This window comes from Carcharodon carcharias, chromosome 13 (assembly GCF_017639515.1).
Source record: "Carcharodon carcharias isolate sCarCar2 chromosome 13, sCarCar2.pri, whole genome shotgun sequence".
NCBI lineage: Eukaryota > Metazoa > Chordata > Chondrichthyes > Lamniformes > Lamnidae > Carcharodon > Carcharodon carcharias.
In genome coordinates this window covers 587,046-606,770 of record NC_054479.1, presented here as the reverse complement: position 1 = coordinate 606,770, position 19,725 = coordinate 587,046, and the positions used below count along the sequence as shown (strand labels likewise).

The 19,725-nt window shown below is 44.8% G+C and overlaps 1 protein-coding gene across 11 annotated transcripts in view; it reads right to left on the bottom strand.

Moving 5' to 3' along the window:
- ncor2 (nuclear receptor corepressor 2) overlaps positions 1–19,725 on the bottom strand; it is a 501,645-nt gene that overhangs the window by 358,751 nt on the left and 123,169 nt on the right. For 10 of the 11 annotated variants that reach the window (XM_041202112.1, XM_041202119.1, XM_041202114.1 and 7 more), the window contains exons 10-14: positions 16,478–16,650; positions 15,469–15,562; positions 14,204–14,382; positions 8,251–8,305; positions 6,147–6,245 (exon numbers count right to left, since the gene is read on the bottom strand). In XM_041202112.1, coding sequence (XP_041058046.1) covers positions 6,147–6,245; positions 8,251–8,305; positions 14,204–14,382; positions 15,469–15,562; positions 16,478–16,650 — 600 coding nt within the window. The remainder of the gene's footprint in view (positions 1–6,146; positions 6,246–8,250; positions 8,306–14,203; positions 14,383–15,468; positions 15,563–16,477; positions 16,651–19,725) is intronic. The other variant, XM_041202115.1, reaches the window with a different exon arrangement.

The following is a 19,725-nucleotide window of genomic DNA, read 5'->3' as shown; positions in this document are numbered from 1 at the left end:
ATAGAATATGTAATGGAGATATTTGCAAATTGGACAGAGGAATTTAATCCTTTGGGGTGTAAATTCAACAACAGCAGCAGCAACTTGTATTTATATAGCACCTTTAACACAAATAAGTGTTTCAGCAGCAGGGTGTGGGAACCAACAAGAGGGAAAAACATACTTGACCTCATCCTCAATAACCTGCCTGCTGCAGATGTACCAGTCCATGACAATATCGGGAGGAGTGGTCAGCACCATTCGTGACTCCTCAGATGCTGAAGCAGTCCATGTCCAAATGCAGCAAGACCTGGACAATATCCAGGCTTGGGCTGACAAGTGACAAGTAACATTCACACCACACAAGTGTCAGGCAATGACCATCTTCAACAAGGGAGAATCTAACCATCGCCCCTTGACATTCAATGGCATTACCATCACTGATTCCCCCACTATCAACATCCTGGAGGTTAGCTTTGACCAGAAACTGAACTGGACTATATACATACTGTGACTTCTAGAGCAGGTCAGAGGCTCACAACCTGACTCCCCAAAGCCTGCCCATCATCTACAAGGCACAAGTCAGGGGTGTGATGGAATGTTCCCCACTTGCCTGGATGAGTGCAGCTCCCACAACACTCATGAAGCTGGACACCGTCCAGGACAAAGCAGCCCCGCTTGATTGGCACCACATCCACAAACGTTCACTCCCTCCACCACCAATGCACAGTAGCAGCAGTGTGTACCATCTACAAGATGCACTGCAGGAATTCACCAAGGCTCCTTAGACAGAACCTTCCAAACCCATGACCACTACCATCTAGAAGGACAAGGGCAGCAGACACATGGGAACACTAACACCTGGAAGTTCCCCTCCAAGTCACTCACCATCCTGACTGGGAAATATATCGCCGTTCCTTCACTGTCACTGGGTCAAAATCTTGGAACTCCCTTCCTAACATCACTGTGGGTGTACCTACACCACATGAACTGCAGCGGTTCAAGAAGGCAGCTCACCACCACCTTCTCAAGGGCAACTAGGGATGGGCAATAAATGCTGGCCCAGCCAGCAAAGCCCACATCCCATGAATGAATAAAAAAAACACCGTGTACCTTTACTGACCCTTTCAGTGAATTCTGTGACAACTTCTCTGGGAAAACTACTAAATATTCCCTCATTTCTCAATCCATATCACAGAACTTTAAACTCTAAAGATAAATGTTAGAATTAATTGCCTATTAGTTTCAGTCTTAAGATTTTATGTCAAATGAGTTTAACAATAGTCAGGAATCTGTTTCTTTCTCAAAAAAATTACATTTTCATAAAATAATCAAGCTGGAACTCATTGCTGATAATATCTTTATAAGAAACATTTCACTCCCTGAAAACAGTTCCCACTCACTAACTGCCAGCTGAAACTCATTTTGCTAATCCAGAGGGTTGATTGTTTACACCCTGTACTGTTCACAATCTGACCACACACACAGGCACAAAACCACATTCAACCATCCATACAGCCCAGCCCTTTCCAGCCAGTCAGGTTCACTCCAGAGCTTCATAAGTCAACACTTTCAACTCAATGTGACAGAAATGGTGAGAGACAATAAAATAAAGACAAAGAGAGACAGTGAGGGAAAGAGAGACTGAGTGAGGCAATTAGAGGGATAAATAAGAACAGACAGACACACAATGGGTCAGAGACACAGAGAGAGACAAAGAGACACACAATGGCTCAGCTAGTTAATGATATCTGTACAGAAAGAGACATACACCTGGTAAAATCTAATCGCGAAAAGGCTTCATACACTGTTAAAGAGAAAGGAAGATTAAAATATGGCCAGAGGATATTGAAACATTTCTTGTACACAGGCAAGAGATACGTATTGAAACTAATCATTAAGGACTTCTTATGGATATGGAGAGAATGCTAACTGAAAAAATTGAGGAAAGTGCTGAGAGAGAGAGGGGAGAGAGACAGAAAGTAACAGAGAGAAAGAGAGAGAGATCAAGCTCATTAAGCCAATCATCACAAATGGACAAAATATAAACACAAGTCAAAATTGCAGAATCCCCCCAACACACACAGTTTCTCTTACTCTCCCCCTCTCATCCCTGTCTTCTCCCTCTTCCTCCCATTCCACTCACTGACTCAGTCTCTCTCCTCTTTGCTGGTGCTTGCTGACCCTCACTCCCAATGCCCCCTCAGAGATCCTCTCTTTCCTCCTTCCAGTTGACACTCCAGTGCAGTACTGAGGGAGTGCTGCACTGTCAGAGAGTCAGTATGGAGGGAGTGCTGCACTGTCGCAGGGTCAGAACTGAGGGAGCGCTGCACTGTCGCAGGGTCAGTACTGAGGGAGTGCCGCATTGTTGGAGGTGCCGTCTTTCAGATGAGACATTTAAATCGAGGCTCCCCCCTCTGTTCAGGAGAATGTCAAAGATTCCATGCACTATTTCGAAGAGCAGCGGAGTTCCCCCCATTATCCTGGCCAATATTTATCCCTCAGTCACATCACAGGGAAAAAAAGAGATTATATGGTCATTTTCAGGTGGCTGTTTGCGAGATCTTCATTTGCACAAATTGGCAGCTGCATTTCCCACATTACAATAATGGCTACACTTCAAAAAATACTTCATTGACTGTTCAGGAAGGCATCTTCTCAAGTGCAATTAGGGATGGGCAATAAATGCTGACCTAGCCAGTGTCACACACCTTCCATGAATGAATCAATTAAAATGTTTGCGATATCTGGTACTCATGAAAAGTGCTATATAAATGCAAGTACGTCTCCCTTTCTTTCTTTCTTTCTATCCCTCTCTCATCCTTTTCCAGAACGCACTCTGCCCCTTGGTCACTAACATCCTCAACTTAAGCAGCTCCCCTGAACATATAGAGAATAAATTTCGTGTTAAAGCTGGAGTTCCCTTGAGTTAACTATCTGGAATGTCAATAATCAGAATGAAATGAGCTTCTCCTGTCTGCGCACCAAACACTAAACTAAAACCAAACATCTCTTTTTGGTATTTTGATTCCCTCTCTCACAAAGTCTGACCCAGTATTAACGTGCAATGATTTCTGTTTTCGAGAGCTGCACTATGTCACACAGACTAACCGGGTCTACAACTCTCGTTCCCCTCGAGGCTAACCCTCCCTCTCACTCTCATACCCACACCTGGCTGTGTATCGAAGTGTCAGGTTTCCCAAACTCTGTCCACATTGTGAAACATTGCTTCAATATCAGGAATCTGTCACAAACATGCATCAGTGTTCACTGCTGCTTCTCTCATACATGGAGAATGAAATATTCATTTTACCAAATCCACAGAATCAGCCACAAAACACAAGGGTGTGGGGGCTCTGAGCAGCTTGTGTTAAAGGAATCCCAGGAAATGTCGAGCTGCTTTTTCATTGTCTTTCCCGCGTTTTAAACTTCCCAGGTTGTGTGACCTCTGAGCTTTTCTGAATCAATCATCATTAGTTACATAGAGTGGGTTTATAAGTGGATTCATAGACACATCAGCCTTCAGTTAGCACTACTGGCTGTTACACTGCATAACAGGCACAGTTATAAAATGTGACGAGATCACTAAACCCATCTCTAATTGCCCTTGAGAAGGTGGTGGTGAGCTGCCTTCTTGAACAGCTGCAGTCCCTGTGGTGTAGGTACACCCACAGTGCTGTTAGGGAGGGAGTTCCAGGATTTTGACTCAGCAACAGTGAGGAACGCTGATGTATTTCCAAGTCAGGATAGTGAGTGACTTGGAGGGGAACTTCCAGGTGGTGGTGTTCCCATCTACCTGCTGCCTTTGTCATTCTAAATGGTAGTGGTCATGGGTTTGGAAGGTGTTGTCTAAGGAGCCTTGGTGAGTTCCTGCAGTGCATCTTGTAGATGGTACACACTGCTGCTACTGTGTGTCGGTGGTGGAGGGAGTGAATGTTTCTGGATGGGGTGCCAATCAAGCGGGCTGCTTTGTCCTGGACGGTGTCCAGCTTCTTGAGTGTTGTGGGAGATACACTCATGTGTGCAGTTTTGGTCTCCCTACCTAAGGAAGGATATACTTGTCATAGAAGGAGTGCAGCGAAGGTTCACTAGGCTGATACCGGGATGGCAGGACTGTCATATGAGGAGAGACTGGTTCGACTGGGCCTGTATTCACTAGAGTTTAGAAGAATGAGAGGGGATCTGATTGAAACATATAAAATTTTAACAGGGCCAGACAGACTGGATGCAGGGAGGATGTTTCCCCTGGTTGGGGAGTCTAGAACCAGGGGCCACAGTCTCAGGATACAGGGCAGGCCATTTAGGACTGAGATGAGGAAATATTTCTTCACTCAGAGGGTGGTAAACTGGTGGAGGCAGTAGCATAGCGGTATTGTCACTGGACTGATAATCCAGAGACCAGGGTAATGCTCTGGGGACCTGGGTTCGAATCCCACCACGGCAGATGGTGGAATTTGAATTCAATAAAAATCTGGAATTAAAAGTCTGATGATGACCATGAAACCATTGTCCATTGTTGTAAAAACCCATCTGGGTCACTAATGTCCTTTAGAGAAGGAACTCTGCCGTCCTTACCTGGTCTGGTCTATGTGTGACTCCAGACCCACAGCAATGTGCCAGACTCAAAAAAAAAGCTCTCTGAACAAGAGCAATTAGGGATGGGTAATAAATACTGGCCTAGCCAGTGACATCCACATCCCATAAATGAATTAAAAAAAAACCACAGAAGGCTGTGGAGACCAGGTTACTGAGTATAGTCAACAAAGAAATTGATAAATTTTTGGATATTAGGGGCATCAAGGGGTATGGAGAGAAAGCAGGAGTTGAGATAGAGGATCAGCCATGATCATATTGAATGGCAGAGCAGGCTCAAAGGGCTGAATGGCCTACTCCTGCTCCTAGTTTCTAATCCAGGCAAGTGGGGAGTATTCCATCACACTCCTGACTTGTGATCTTGTAGATGGTGGACAGGCTTTGGGGAGTCAGAAGGTGAGTTACTCGCCACAAGATTCCTAGTCTCTGATCTGCTCTTGTAGTCACAGTATTTATATGGATAGTTCAGTTTCTGGTCAATGGTAACCCCCAGGATGTTGATAGTGGGGGATTCAGTGATGGCAATGCCATTGATTGTCGAAGGGCAATGGTTGGATTCTCCCTTGTTGGAGATTGTCATTGCCTGACACTTGTGAGGTGTGAATGTTACTTGCCACTTGTCAGCCCAAAGCCTGGATATTGTCCAGGTCTTGCTGCATTTGGACATGGACTGCTTCAGTATCTGAGGAGTTGTGAATGGTGCTGAACATTGTGCAATCATCAGTGAACATCCCCACTTCTGACCTTATGATGGAAGGAAGATCATTGATGAAGCAGCTGAAGATGGTTGGGCCGAGGACATTACCCTGAGGAACTCCTGTAGTGATGTCCTGGAGCTGAGATGACTGACCTCCAACAACCACAAACATCTTCCTTTGTGTTAGGTATGACTCCAGCCAGTGGAGAGTTTCCCCCTGATTCCCATTGACTCCAGTTTTGCTAGGGCTCCTTGATGCCACACTCGGTCAAATGCTGCCTTGATGTCAAGGGCAGTCACTCTCACCTCACCTCGGGAGTTCAGCTCTTTTGTCCATGTTTGAACCAAGGCTGTAATGAGGTCAGGAGCTGAGTGGCCCTGGCAGAACCCAAACTGGGCATCAGTGAGCAGGTTATTGCTAAGCAAGTGCTGCTTGATAGCACTGTTGATGACCCCTTCCATTACTTTACTAATTAAATATATATTAATGTTTGTTGTTGAAAAAAACATCTAGGTTGTGAATCACACAAAGTTATTGTTGAAAGTTGAATAAAATTTTACACTGCCTTGGTAACTGCAGAAGGAAATGAGCTGGCAGGGTTATAGAGGTAAATTGCTCCAGAGAAAATAACTGAATTGGTCACAAGTGAAAGTCAATACTGCCTGTAACCCACAAGGTGGCAGTGCTGCACCATCTTGGGTGAACATGACCTGATTCCAGATTCCAAAATAGACAAAAATAAAAAAGTAATTAACATCCCAGTGTCTCAATTAATCAATGTATAGCTATAGATTAACTGCTTCGAAAGAAATAAAAGAGAAGCTAATTAATTCCACACACACACCAGGAGTGACTGAGGTTCTCCCTCTTACTCACCTGGCTCCTTCCTCTGCGACGATAGTTCCGTCTCAGCTGTGCCTTATAATTCTCACTCTTTTTAGACAGATAATAGTAAAGGACACAATCGGCAACTTTCTGCAAATGGAATAAAAATATTTCCAGTTTGTCTGTAATATATATATAAATATATATATATAAATTACCAAATTTGTACCTTTCAGCATTGTACTGCACTGCCTGATCGCAGTTACACTGTAACCTCACACACTGCACTGCCTAATCGCAGTTACACTGTAACCTCACACACTGCACTGCCTGATCGCAGTTACACCGTAACCTCACACACTGCACTGCCTGATCGCAGTTACACTGTAACCTCACACACTGCACTGCCTGATCGCAGTTACACTGTAACCTCACATACTGCACTGCCTGATCGCAGTTACACTGTAACCTCACACACTGCACTGCCTGATCGCAGTTACACTGTAACCTCACACACTGCACTGCCTGATCGCAGTTACACCGTAACCTCATACACTGCACTGCCTGATCGCAGTTACACTGTAACCTCACACACTGCACTGCCTGATCGCAGTTACACTGTAACCTCACACACTGCACTGCCTGATCGCAGTTACACTGTAACCTCACACACTGCACTGCCTGATCGCAGTTACACCGTAACCTCACACACTGCACTGCCTGATTGCAGTTACACTGTAACCTCACACACTGCACTGCCTGATTGCAGTTACACTGTAACCTCACACACTGCACTGCCTGATCGCAGTTACACTGTAACCTCACACACTGCACTGCCTGATCGCAGTTACACCGTAACCTCACACACTGCACTGCCTGATCGCAGTTACACTGTAACCTCACACACTGCACTGCCTGATCGCAGTTACACCGTAACCTCACACACTGCACTGCCTGATTGCAGTTACACTGTAACCTCACACACTGCACTGCCTGATTGCAGTTACACTGTAACCTCACACACTGCACTGCCTGATTGCAGTTACACTGTAACCTCACACACTGCACTGCCTGATTGCAGTTACACTGTAACCTCACACACTGCACTGCCTGATCGCAGTTACACTGTAACCTCACAACTGCACTGCCTGATCGCAGTTACACTGTAACCTCACACACTGTACTGCCTGATTGCAGTTACACTGTAACCTCACACACTGCACTGCCTGATCGCAGTTACACTGTAACCTCACACACTGCACTGCCTGATCGCAGTTACACCGTAACCTCACACACTGCACTGCCTGATTGCAGTTACACTGTAACCTCACACACTGCACTGCCTGATTGCAGTTACACTGTAACCACACACACTGCACTGCCTAATTCATGTCCATTTTTACAGCCCATTTACAGGTTGACTATCCTTTATTCATGAGTCTGAAAACTGAAAACATCCAAAAACCAGAGTTTTCGAATCTTACCCATCGATCTTCAGCACGGGAAGTCAGTAGCCTCAGACAACACGTCCTGAGCTGACACAACCCTCGCTGACAGCACCTGTACTTTAGTGTGGGAAGTTTTTTGTCCGTACTCAATGTGAACCTTGCTGACCAATTAAAGTTAAAGCACAGGAGCTTGAACAGGTTGGTGTATGGGGAGGCTAAACAGAATGAACTTTGTTACAATCTCCCTAATCTATCAGTTAGCATTCATCTGACATTGAAAGTAAAACAGGAACTGTGCTGCATACAAAACAAAGTGATTTTTCTGGAACAATTCATATATTTTCCCATAGCTTTCAGATAAAGACTTTCACCATTTATAATGTGAGTAACTGGAATGCTTGAACGGGATTTTGTCAGCTTTTCTTTACCTGTTGTTGGTTTCTGTTTGCAGCTTCTCTTCTCGACTTTAGACTATAGCCTAGGCTTTGGCCTTTGTAATATCAGTAGGCCTAGGCCTATGTGCACTATCCAAAAACCAAAATTAGCTGAAATCCAAATCGCAATCAACTCCGAGGGTTTGGGATAATGAATACTCAACCTGTACATCAAAACTGCAGCCCCTGTCCTGTCTCGTTTTCCACATTCCAAATCATGTCTGTAAACATGATGAAAGAACATGGAATTAAATTACAAAATCCCCAACTGACCTTTCTCTCCAGAAATGTTGTCAGGTGTCCAAAATTCTTCGGGTGTTGAATGAACCTGGGGGTGAAAGTCAATGGAGTCAACATCAATGCTGGGTTTTCCATGTGCATTCAGAATTCCTCACCATTGCCAATCCAACCTCTGGGACAATCCATGAAATGCTTTCCCATTGTACGTTGTACAAACACTGTCACTGCTCCAAGTTTCCATTACAATAACTAGATTCAGATTGTGAAGTTGGTGGGTAACTAGTCACTGGGTGGCATGTTTCTCTTTCGCACTGAAGGAAGGGGCAGGCAGTCAGTGCAGAAATCCCCTGTGGCTGTCCCCCTCTCTAACAGGTATACCGTTCTGGAAACTGTTGGGGGGGATGGCCTATCAGGGGAAAACAACAGCAGTAGCAGAGCAGTGGCAGCACGGCTGTCTCTGTTGTTCAGCAGGGGGCGTCAGAGCACAGAAGAGCAATTGTCATAGGGGAATCTATAGTCAGGGGCTCAAATAGGAGCTTCTGTGTTCGTGAAAGAGACACCAGGATGGTATGTTGCTTCCCTGGTGCCAGGGTCCAGGATGTCTCTGATCAGGTACGGGACATTCTGAAAGGGGAGGGAGAACAGCTAGAGGTCGTGGTACACATTGGTACTAACGACATAGGCAGGAAGAGTGACGAGGTCTTGCAGCGGGAGTTCGGAATTAGGCAGAAAGTTAAAAAACAGCACCTCTAGGGTTGTAATCTCAGGATTACTCCCTGTGCCACGTGCCAGTGAGGCTAGAAATAGGAAGATAGTACAGCTGAACACGTGGCTGAACAGATGGTGTAGGAGGGAGGGTTTCCTATATCTGGATCAGTGGGATCTCTTCCGGGCAGGTGGAACCTGTACAAGAAGGACAGGTTGCATCTAAATTGGAGGGGCACCAATATCCTGGCTGCGAGGTTTGCTAGTGTCACTCAGGAGGGTTTAAACTAGTATGGCAGGGGGGTGGGAACCAGATCAGTAGGTCAGCAGGTGAAATAAATGACTGGGAACCAGTGAATATGGCCAGTAGGACTAAGAGGAAGACCAGGCAGGGAGAAATTACTGAACACAGTGGGACTGGGGGTCTGAAATGCATTTGTTTCAATGCGAGAAGTATAACAGGCAAGGCAGATGAGCTTAGGGCTTGGATTAGTACTTGGGACTATGACGTTATTGCTATTACAGAGACTTGGTTGAATGATGGACAGGATTGGCAGATAAACATTCCAGGATTGAGATGTTTCAGGCAGGATAGAGAGGGATGTAGAAGAGGTGGGGGAGTTGCACTGCTGGTTAAGGGGAATATCACAGCTGTACCACAGGAGGACACCTCGGTGGGCTCATGCAGCGAGGCAATATGGTTAGAGCTCCGGAATAGGAAGGGTGCAGTCACAATGTTGGGGGTTTACTATAGGCCTCCCAATTGCTGGCAGGAGATTGAGGAACAGTTATGTCAGCAGATTTTGGAAAGATGTAAGAGCAATAGGGTTGTTGTGGTGGGTGATTTTAACTTTCCTTATATTGACTGGGAATCACTTAGTGCTAGGGGTTTGGATGGTGCAGAATTTGTAAGGTGTATCCAGGAGGGCTTCCTGAGACAATATGTAGACAGTCCAACTAGGCAAGGGGCAATACTGGATCTGGTATTAGGGAATGAACACGGCCAGGTGGTCGAAGTTTTAGCAGGAGAGCATTTTGGGAAAAGTGACCATAATTCAGTAAGTTTCAAGGTACTGGTGGATAAGGATAACAGGAGTCCTGGGGTTAAGGTGCTTAATTGGGGGAAGGCTAATTATAACAATATTAGGCAGGAACTGAGGAATCTATACCGGAGGCGGATGTTTGAGGGCAAATCAACAACTGACATGTGGGGGGTTTCAAACGTCAGTTGATAAGAATTCAGGACCGGCATGTTCCTGCTAGGATGAAGGATAAGTATGGCAAGTTTCAGGATCCTTGGATAAGGAAGGATATTGTGAGATTAGTCAAAAAGAAAAGGGAAGCATTCGTAAGGGCTAGAAGGCTGGGAACAGATGAAGCCCGTGGGGAATATAAAGAAAGTAGGAAGAAACTTAAGCAAAGAGTCAGGAGGGCAAAAACGGGTCATGAAAAGTCATTGGCAGCCAGGATTAAGGGAAATCCCAAGGCCTTTTATACATATGTAAAAAGCAAGAGGGTAGCCAGGGAAAGGGTAGGCCCACTCAGGGACAGAGGTGGGAATCTGTGTGTGGAGCCAGAAGAAATGGGAGAGATACTAAATGAATACTTCTCATCAGTATTCACCAAAGAGAAGGACTTAGCGGTCGATTTGTCTAAGGAAGAGTATGTAGATAGCCTGGATCATGTTGAGATCAAAAAAGAGGTGTTAGGCGTCTTGAAGAATATTAAGGTGGATAAGTGCCCAGAGCAAGATGGGATCTACCCCAGAGTACTGAAGGAGGCAAGGGAGGAGATTGCTGGGGCCTTGACAGAAATCTTTGTATCCTCACTGGCTACGGGTGAGGTCCCAGAGGACTGGAGAATGGCCCATGTTGTTCCATTGTTTAAGAAGGGTAGCAGGGATAATCCAGGAAATTACAGGCCGGTGAGCCTTACGTCAGTGGTAGGGAAATTATTGGAGAAGATTCTTCGTGACAGGATTTACTACTGTTTGGAAGCAAATGGGCGTATTAGTGAGAGACAGCATGGTTTTGTGAAGGGGAGGCCGTGTCTCACTAACTTGATCGAGCTTTTCGAGAAAGTGACAAAGATGATCGACGATGGAAGGGCAGTGGATGTTATCTACATGGATTTCAGAAAGGCCTTTGACAAGGTCCCTCATGGCAGACTGGTACAGAAGGTAAAGTCGCAACGGATCACAGGTGAGCTGGCAAGATGGATACAGAATTGGCTTGGTCATAGAAGAGAGAGGTTAGCAGTGGAAGGGTGCTTTTCTGAATGGAGAGCTTGACTAGTGGAGTTCCACAGGGATCAGTGCTGGGACCTTTGCTGTTTGTAGTATACGTAAATGATTTGGAGGAAAATGTAACTGGTCTAATTAGTAAGTTTGCAGACGACACTAAGGTTGGAGGAGTTGCAGATAGTGAAGAGGATTGTGAAAGGATACAACGGGATAAAGGTCGGTTGGAGACTTGGGTGGAGAAATGGCATGATAGAGTTTAATCCAGACAAATGTGAGATAATGCAATTTGGAAGGTCTAATACAGGCAGAAATTATACAGTAAATGGCAGAACCCTTAAGTGCATTGACGGGCAGAGGGATCTGGGTGGACAGGTCCACAGGTCACTGAAAGTGGCAATGCAGGTGGATAAGGTAGTCAGGAAAGCATATGGCATGCTTGCCTTCATTGGCAGGGGTATTGAGTATAAAAGCTGGGAAGTCATGCTGCAGCTGTATAGAACCTTGGTTAGGCCACACTTGGAATATTGTGTACAATTCTGGTCACCACATTACCAGAAGGATATGGAGGCATTGGAGAGGGTGCAGAGGAGGTTTACCAGGATGCTGCCTGGTCTGGAGGTTAGTAGCTATGAGGAGAGGTTGGAGAAACTCGGATTGTTCTCACTAGAGTGACGGAGATTGAGGGGGCGACTTGATAGAAGTTTACAAAATTATGAGTGGCATGGACAGAGTAGATTGTCAGAAGCTTTTTCACAGGGTGGAAGAGTCAATTACTAGGGGACATAGATTTAAGATGAGAGGAGAAAACTATAGAGGAGATGTGTGGGGCAAGTTTTTTACGTAGAGGGTAGTGAGTGTCTGGAATTCGCTGCCAGAGGAGGTGGTGGAAGCAGGTACAATAGTGGTGTTTAAGAGGCAGCTTGACAAATGCATGAATAGGATGGGAATAGAGGGATACGGACCCTAGAAGTGCAAAATGTTTTAGTTTGACAGGCAATATGATCAGCGCAGGCTTGGAGGGCCGAAGAGCCTGTTCCTGTGCTGTACTTTTCTTTGTTCTTTGATATTCCATATCTCAGAGCTGAATTGAGGTCTTTCCATTGTTCTGAGCACCTTTAGATTGTAAGCATCTGTCTAACAACAGGCAATAACTGGCTGGTCTCAGCTGCCAAACATACTGTGTGATCGAGACTTCCACCATTCCACTCTGAATAAACCTACCCTGATTAATGAGACATGACAGTTCCTCTCCATCTAAAAATAGAGGAGGGTGGGGAGGTGATGGTGTAGTGGTATTGTCACTGGACCAGTAATCCACACACCCAGGGTAATGCTCTGGGAACCTGGGTTCGAATCCATGGAGCTATTGTTGATTGCTAGAAAAACCCATCTGGTTCACTAATGTCCTTTAGGGAAGGAAATCTGCCATCCTTGTCTGGCCTACACATGACACCAGACCCACAGCAATGCGGTTGACTCTGAAACAGCCTAGTAAGGCCCTCAGTTGTATCAAACCACTACGAAGTCCAAAAGGAATGAAACCGGACGGACCGCCCAGAATCGACCTAGGCACTGGAAACGACAACGGCAAACTCAGCCCTGTCAAACCTGCAGAGTCCTCCTTACTAACATCTGGGGGCTAGTGCCAAAATGGGGAGAGCTGTCTAACAGACTAGTCAAACAACAGCCTGACATAGTCATCCTCACGGAATCATACTTTACAAATAACGTCCCAGACTCCACCATCACCATTCCTGGGTATGTCCTGTCCACTGACAGGACAGACCCAGCAGAGGTGACAGCACAGTGGTCGGGAGGGAGTTACCCTGGGAGTCCTCAACATCGACCTCGGACCCCATGAAGTCTCATGGCATCAGGTCAAACATGAGCAAGGAAACATCCTGCTGATTTCCATGTATCACACTCCCTCAGCTGATGAATCAGTGCCTCCTCCATGTTGAACATCACTTGAAGGAAGCACTGAGGGTGCAGAATGTGCTCTAGGTGGGGGACCTCAATGTCCATCACCAGCAGTGGCTCGGTAGCACCACTACTGACCGAGTTGGCCGAGTCCTAAAGGACATAGCTGTTAGACTGTGTTTGCGGCAGGTGGTGAGGGAACCAACAAGAGGGAAAAACATATTTGACATCATCCTCACCAACCTGTCTGCTGCAGATGCATCTGTCCATGACAGTATCGGTAGGAGTGACCACCACACAGTCCTTGTGGAGACGAAGTCTCACCTTCACATTGAGGATACCGTCCATCGTGTTGTGTGGCACTACCACTGTGCTAAATGGGATAGATTTCAAACAGATCTACCAACTCAAGACTGGGCATCCATGAGGCACTGTGGGCCATCAGCAGCAGCAGACTTGTACTCGAACACAATCTGTAACCTCATGGCCCAGCATATCCCCCACTCTACCATTACCATCAAGCCAGGGGATCAACCCTGGTTCAATGAAGAGTGCAGGAGGGCATGCCAGAAGCAGCACCAGGCATACCTATAAATGAGGTGTCAACCTGGTGAAGCTATAACACAGGACTACTTGCGTGCCAAATAGCATAATCAGCAAGTGATAGACAGAGCTAAGCGATCCCACAACCAATGGATCAGATCTAAGCTCTGCAGTCCTGCCACATCCAGTTGTGAATGGTGGTGGACAATTAAACAACTCACTGGAGGAGGAGGCTCCACAAATATCCCCATCCTCAATGATGGAGGAGCCCAGCACATCAGTGCAAAAGATAAGGCTGAAGCATTTGCTACAATCTTCAGCCAGAAGTGCAGAGTGGATGATCCAAATGTCTCCGTTGGATTTTAATCAGTAAAAATTCCCAGATGTATCTTACATTAAATGAACATGTTTTAAGTTTTAGCAGCAACAGTATAAGGAATTTGTATCTGTTGTTTTGATAAGAGTCCCTCGATATGTCTCCTGTGCCAGTCAATGTAAACAAACATCTTTAAACTATCACAAATCTAAGATGTAAAATTTTTTTGTTCAGAGGTCTGGGAGATTGTTGGTCCTTACTTTTCCCTGAAAATCTCTTTCTCCTGATCTCCCCAGTGGTTAATGAGCTGTCGTTCCTTGTAAACCTTCATGGGATCTTCCATTAAACCATTCATGTTGATAAACTTAATGCGTTGTTGATCTGCATCAAACAGCATTGGTGGGACAACAGCCAATTGTCGCATCTGCTTCTCAATGTTCTGCAGGGAAAAGAATGTAACATCTTCACTGATCTTGCCTCTTGTAGGAAGAGCATTAACAAAGTGAGGGTTGAACCTGATTTCAGAATGAATTTGCTGCTTGTATAATGGTGGACAAGGCACAGCCCTGCCACTGAATACACAATGTACACAAAGGCCTGAAAATTGATTACAGCCTATTTTTGGGCACAGGGTTGCATTGTGCAACCTGTCCAAAGCCTTTCCCATTGAGGCAGGCAGCACACAACCTTGGGGCTGTCTCCTCAATTCCCTGATTTTGGTATTGTTCCGAGCAGCCAGCAAGGGTGCACCAGCCTGCTCCTCTTAAAGGGGAGCTGCCCTCATTGGGAGCAATCTGCTGTTCTGATAACACGAGATCAGAGTCAACCGAGGGCACAAGGGATACGAGGAGCTTTCCTGAGGCTTGTGAAGGTTTGTATCAAAAATTTCCAGTTTGCAGAGAACTTAGACAGGGTTATTAGTCTGTCAGAGTTGTCAGTTTTGGGAGATCAACAACAATGTTTTCTTGATTTTTACAATGAACACTCACTGTAAAAAATAAGCAGCTACAACAAGGCCAAAGCCCCTCAAAGCCCATTCCCCCAAAATCTGCCTACCTTCAACATACCAAATGTGTTGGTTCAGTAATCATTTATTTCAGTAAATGTCCTTCCTTTCCAAGCTTTGTAGAGACTCATCAATGAAAACATTCAAAGACAAGGAGAAAAGATTTGCTTTTAAACACCTGGGTCTTGGGTTTGCTCCTAGCAGCATCCAAGAGATTAATCTTCAATTCCTGGACAATGGAAGGTCTGGAACTCCCTGGCCCTCTGTTTGGGGCGAGGGTTAATAAACCTGCCACATGTGCCCATGAGAGGGACAATGTTGCTGAGATGGAGAGTTGGTGAATGAGTTCCGGCCCCTCACTGGCTCACAACAGATTGTCACAGTGTTGTCAGCTCCGAGCTGTAAATTCTATGCTCTCCAGCTATTCACAACCCCTGGGGTTATAAACACATCCTGTGACAAATCGCTAGGTGATAGTAGCAGTAAATGTTTTGAGATATCTGTGAAGTGAAAGCTCACCTCTTGTTCCGAAAGTCCATGAATAATCTCAGAGATTTCGTGCTCACTCCGAGCGACAGTTGCTGAGAGGGTACAACCCCTCTGTCCCACCCTGCTGAGAAACCACATCAACAACAAGTAAATCTCATGTTTAGTTTGATTCACCAATGTCCACAGCAGATGTATAGCCCAGGGCTGTTCATTACATTGAAATGCTCTGTAAACTGTCACCTTCTCACAGCTGTTTTTGTGTTGCAATGTGGTCAAAATGAAAGCAAGGTCTGTCAAACAATGATATCCTCTGTTGCAGTGAAATGTGATCATGTAGCAAAATGTGGAAACGCAGCCAACATCCAAACTCCTTATAAACATGACCCTGAATCCAGCATAGCATACCAAATCAACAAATTACCCCCATTATTCAAACACGCTCCACGGCTGCAAGCTTCAAACTGTACACTACAAGGATAATGACTAAAACATTCTGGTGTGAGCATTGAGGTATTTGGACACTGTAGAGTTCAACACTGAATTACGCCTGTCAATCTCCTGCTAAAATTACCCAAGATATAATCAGACCTCTCAGAAATCAGACAACATAAGTGTTAAGCTTTATACTTTTTGAAATGTTTGTTCTTTTTTATTCATTCAACCATTTATTGCCCATCCCTAATTGCCCATGATAACTGCACTTTGCAGCGAGTAAAGTATTTTGATTTATAAAAATCTTCTTTGCATCTCAGCAGAAACCTTTGATGTTTGTTAAAATATTAACTGTGACTCCAAGTTATGAGGTTCCAATCTACCTTATGTTTGGAGCCAAAAATACGCATCCAGAATTCTTGAGATTAAGAAATCTTTAAAATGTAGATTTCCTTTCTTATTGGCTGTAAAATATTCAGTGATGACTCTGCACTCAACGTATTTCATCCCAAGTGTATGTTTGGAGTTTATACGATGGATAAATGACAATTCGAGCAAGGTCTTGTTTTAAACAGTGAACATCAAAGGTTGTCTGAATTTTTAATACCTTTGCATACGTTCCTGCAGCTCTCGCTGTTTGCGAATCTCTGGAAACTGGCGTTCATAGTATTCCCGCACCTTGTTTTCCTTGGCTCTTCGCCGCGGGTTATTCTCAATCCGTTCAATCTTCTTTTCCCAGGCTTCCATCAGTTGGTCATAGCGCTGGCAGAACTTCTGCTCCTGTATAAAGATGAAAGGATAGGAGTTGGCAGAATCCTCTCACTCACTCAGCACGTGACCACTGAAATTGCACTGTTTGGGGGACTGCATCTTCCTGTCAATGCTCTCCGCCTACTCACTGAAGAGACCAATGTGCTGTCAAGGAAGAGAAATTTTCTGTGGTACAGAGTGTCCAGCCAGAGAATCCATTTTCGTATCTCATCCAAAGCATTTGTCTCCAACAGGACAGAGCTTGGTGCCAATCAGACATGGCCCTGACCAGGACTTACAGAAATTACTTTTTTTTTAAGCAAACTTTATAAACCCAAACAAATGCTAAAAAATGAAGAGGAACATATTTCCTTTGTTTCCTGTTCAATTCCCAAAGTTTACGTTGCTCCAAGCTGTTCAAAGAAAAATATTGGTCAAGTAATTAATCTAAGAGCTCCTGAAAGCTTCCAACTATTTCCCAACTAGTGAGTGGCCTTTTGACGCTTGTACCTCTGGCTCAGATTCTAACACTGCTGCTTCAGGTTAAGGAGTATCCTCATCATGCAGACCAGCACTGGCGAGCACTGTAGAGCCCTGTATTGTGCACAGCACGGGGGAGCCCTGTATTGTGCACAGCACGGGGGAGCACTGTATTGTGCACAGCACGGGGGAGCACTGTATTGTGCACAGCACGGGGGAGCACTGTATTGTGCACAGCACGGGGGAGCACTGTATTGTGCACAGCACGGGAGAGCACCGTATTGTGCACAACACTGGAGAGCACCGTATTGTGCACAACACTGGAGAGCACCGTATTGTGCACAACACTGGAGAGCACCGTATTGTGCACAACACGGGAGAGCACCGTATTGTGCACAGCACGGGGGAGCACCGTATTGTGCACAGCACGGGGGAGCACCGTATTGTGCACAGCACGGGGGAGCACCGTATTGTGCACAGCACTGGAGAGCACTGTATTGTGCACAGCACTGGCGAGCACTGTAGAGCCCTGTATTGTGCACAGCACTGGAGAGCACTGTATTGTGTACAACAATGTAGAGCGCTGTATTGTGCATAACACTGGTGAGCACTGTATTATGCACAACACTGGCTGTAGGGGAAGGAAATAGTGAAAGGAGTTCAATTGCTAATTATTAGTTAACAACCTAAGTACCCATTTGGTTGTATAAAAGGATAACAGATGAGACAACTTTGTGGGTGGAATTTTATGCACTAAAAGTAGAACTCTATTTGAAGAAGCCAGTCTTGATCTCAGTCTTTATTGCCAAACATTTATTGGACCTTATTAGTGGTAGCAGAGGATGGTTGCTGCTTGTAAGTAAAAGATTGGAAACTAAGCGTTCTTCAGACAAAAGACTGTATTTGGAGTTAACTTTTGAGAAGAGTGGTTTGGAGTAACTTTGGAGAATGGCTGAATCAAAATGTAGAGTTTTGGAGTATGATTACCCACTGATGTTTTTGGAGAATGAATCCTATGGATAATGGAAGAATGAAGTAACTATGTGGACACGGGTTACATCCTTGCCAAAGTAAAAAACGGGAATGGCCTTGGCACATTTGTTACTGTATAAAAGCAAAATAAGGTGCAAAGTATTTTGAGTTGGAGCCTGAGCATTTGAACACAGATGAAGGTTTGGAAACATTATTAGATTTTACGGATAAGATCTATCAAAAGGATGATTTATTAAGTGCTTATGAAGCATGGTCAGATTTTGACAAATTTAGAAAGTTGGAGGATAATTCCATAGAAGATTACATAATGGAACTCAGTAGATCATATGTAAGATTGCAAATGTTCCAAAGAACCATAGAACACTACAGCACAGAAAACAGGCCGTTTGGCCCTTCTAGTCTGTGCTGAAATATTATTCCGCTAGTCCCATTGACCTGCACCCAGTCCATAACCCTCCAGACCTCTCCCATCCATGTATCTATCCAATTTATTCTTAAAACTTAAGAGTGAGCCCGCATTTACCACGTCAGGTGGTAGTTTGTTCCACACTCTCACCACTCTCTGAGTGAAGAAGTTCCCCCTAATGTTCCCCCTAAACCTTTCACCCTAAAGCCACGTCCTCTCGTGTTTATTTCTCCTAATCTAAGTGGAAAGAGCCTACTCGCATTTACTCTATCTGTACCCCTCATAATTTTGTAAACTTCTATCATATCTCCCCTCATTCTTCTAGCTCCAAGGAATAAAGTCCTAACCTGTTTAATCTTTCCCTGTAACTCAACTCCTTTAGACCCGGCAACATCCTAGTAAATCTTCTCTGCACTCTCTCAATCCATGTAGAAATTCCCCAATCAATGCTGACATTTAAGCCACTAGACTGTGCCAGAGTATCGAATATGGACAGGCTTCTAGTTCTAACAGGAGTTAAATTTGCAGAAAGAAACACACACATGTGCGCAAATGAGCCATTCGGTGGTAATGGAGGTTACAATGTTAATGGATGGTGAGATAGTTTAGAAACAAGACACAGGTGTCAGTGTGAAAGGAGATTTGTAACTAGAGACAATGAGGACAGAAACACCTTGGACAATTATGGCAGGAGAAAATAATTAGGGAATTTCAACAGAAGAGTGAATCCCAGAAATGCCCAGGGTGTGGTCAATTGGTATTTTAGGTGTAATTCAAAATACCATTATGCAATTAACTGTCCTAAATGATATAATAAGGTGTTTGAAATTAAACAAGAGTCAGGAGAACTTGGAGATATTGACCAAAGAGAGGGCATTGTGTTAGTTACAAGAAGTTTCCAGCCCAGTGATGAATGTCTTGGTTGCAGAATCCTTCAACTGTGCGGTGCTAGACAGTAGATGCATGTCTACAGTCTGTGGAATAGACTGGTTAAAATGCCAGCGGGACTCCTTAAATGATAAGAGCTGGAATGAGGTTAAGGAACTTGAGAGTTCCACCAGTCTTGGTTTTAGAGATGATAATACCCTAAAATCTTTGAAAAGGGTAGTGATTCCCTGTAAAATAGATGGAGTCAATTGTTTCATCAGCACTGACTGAGTATCTAATGAAATACCATTACTGTGGAGCAGACCATCGGTGAAGAAAGCGCAAATGAATCTAGACAT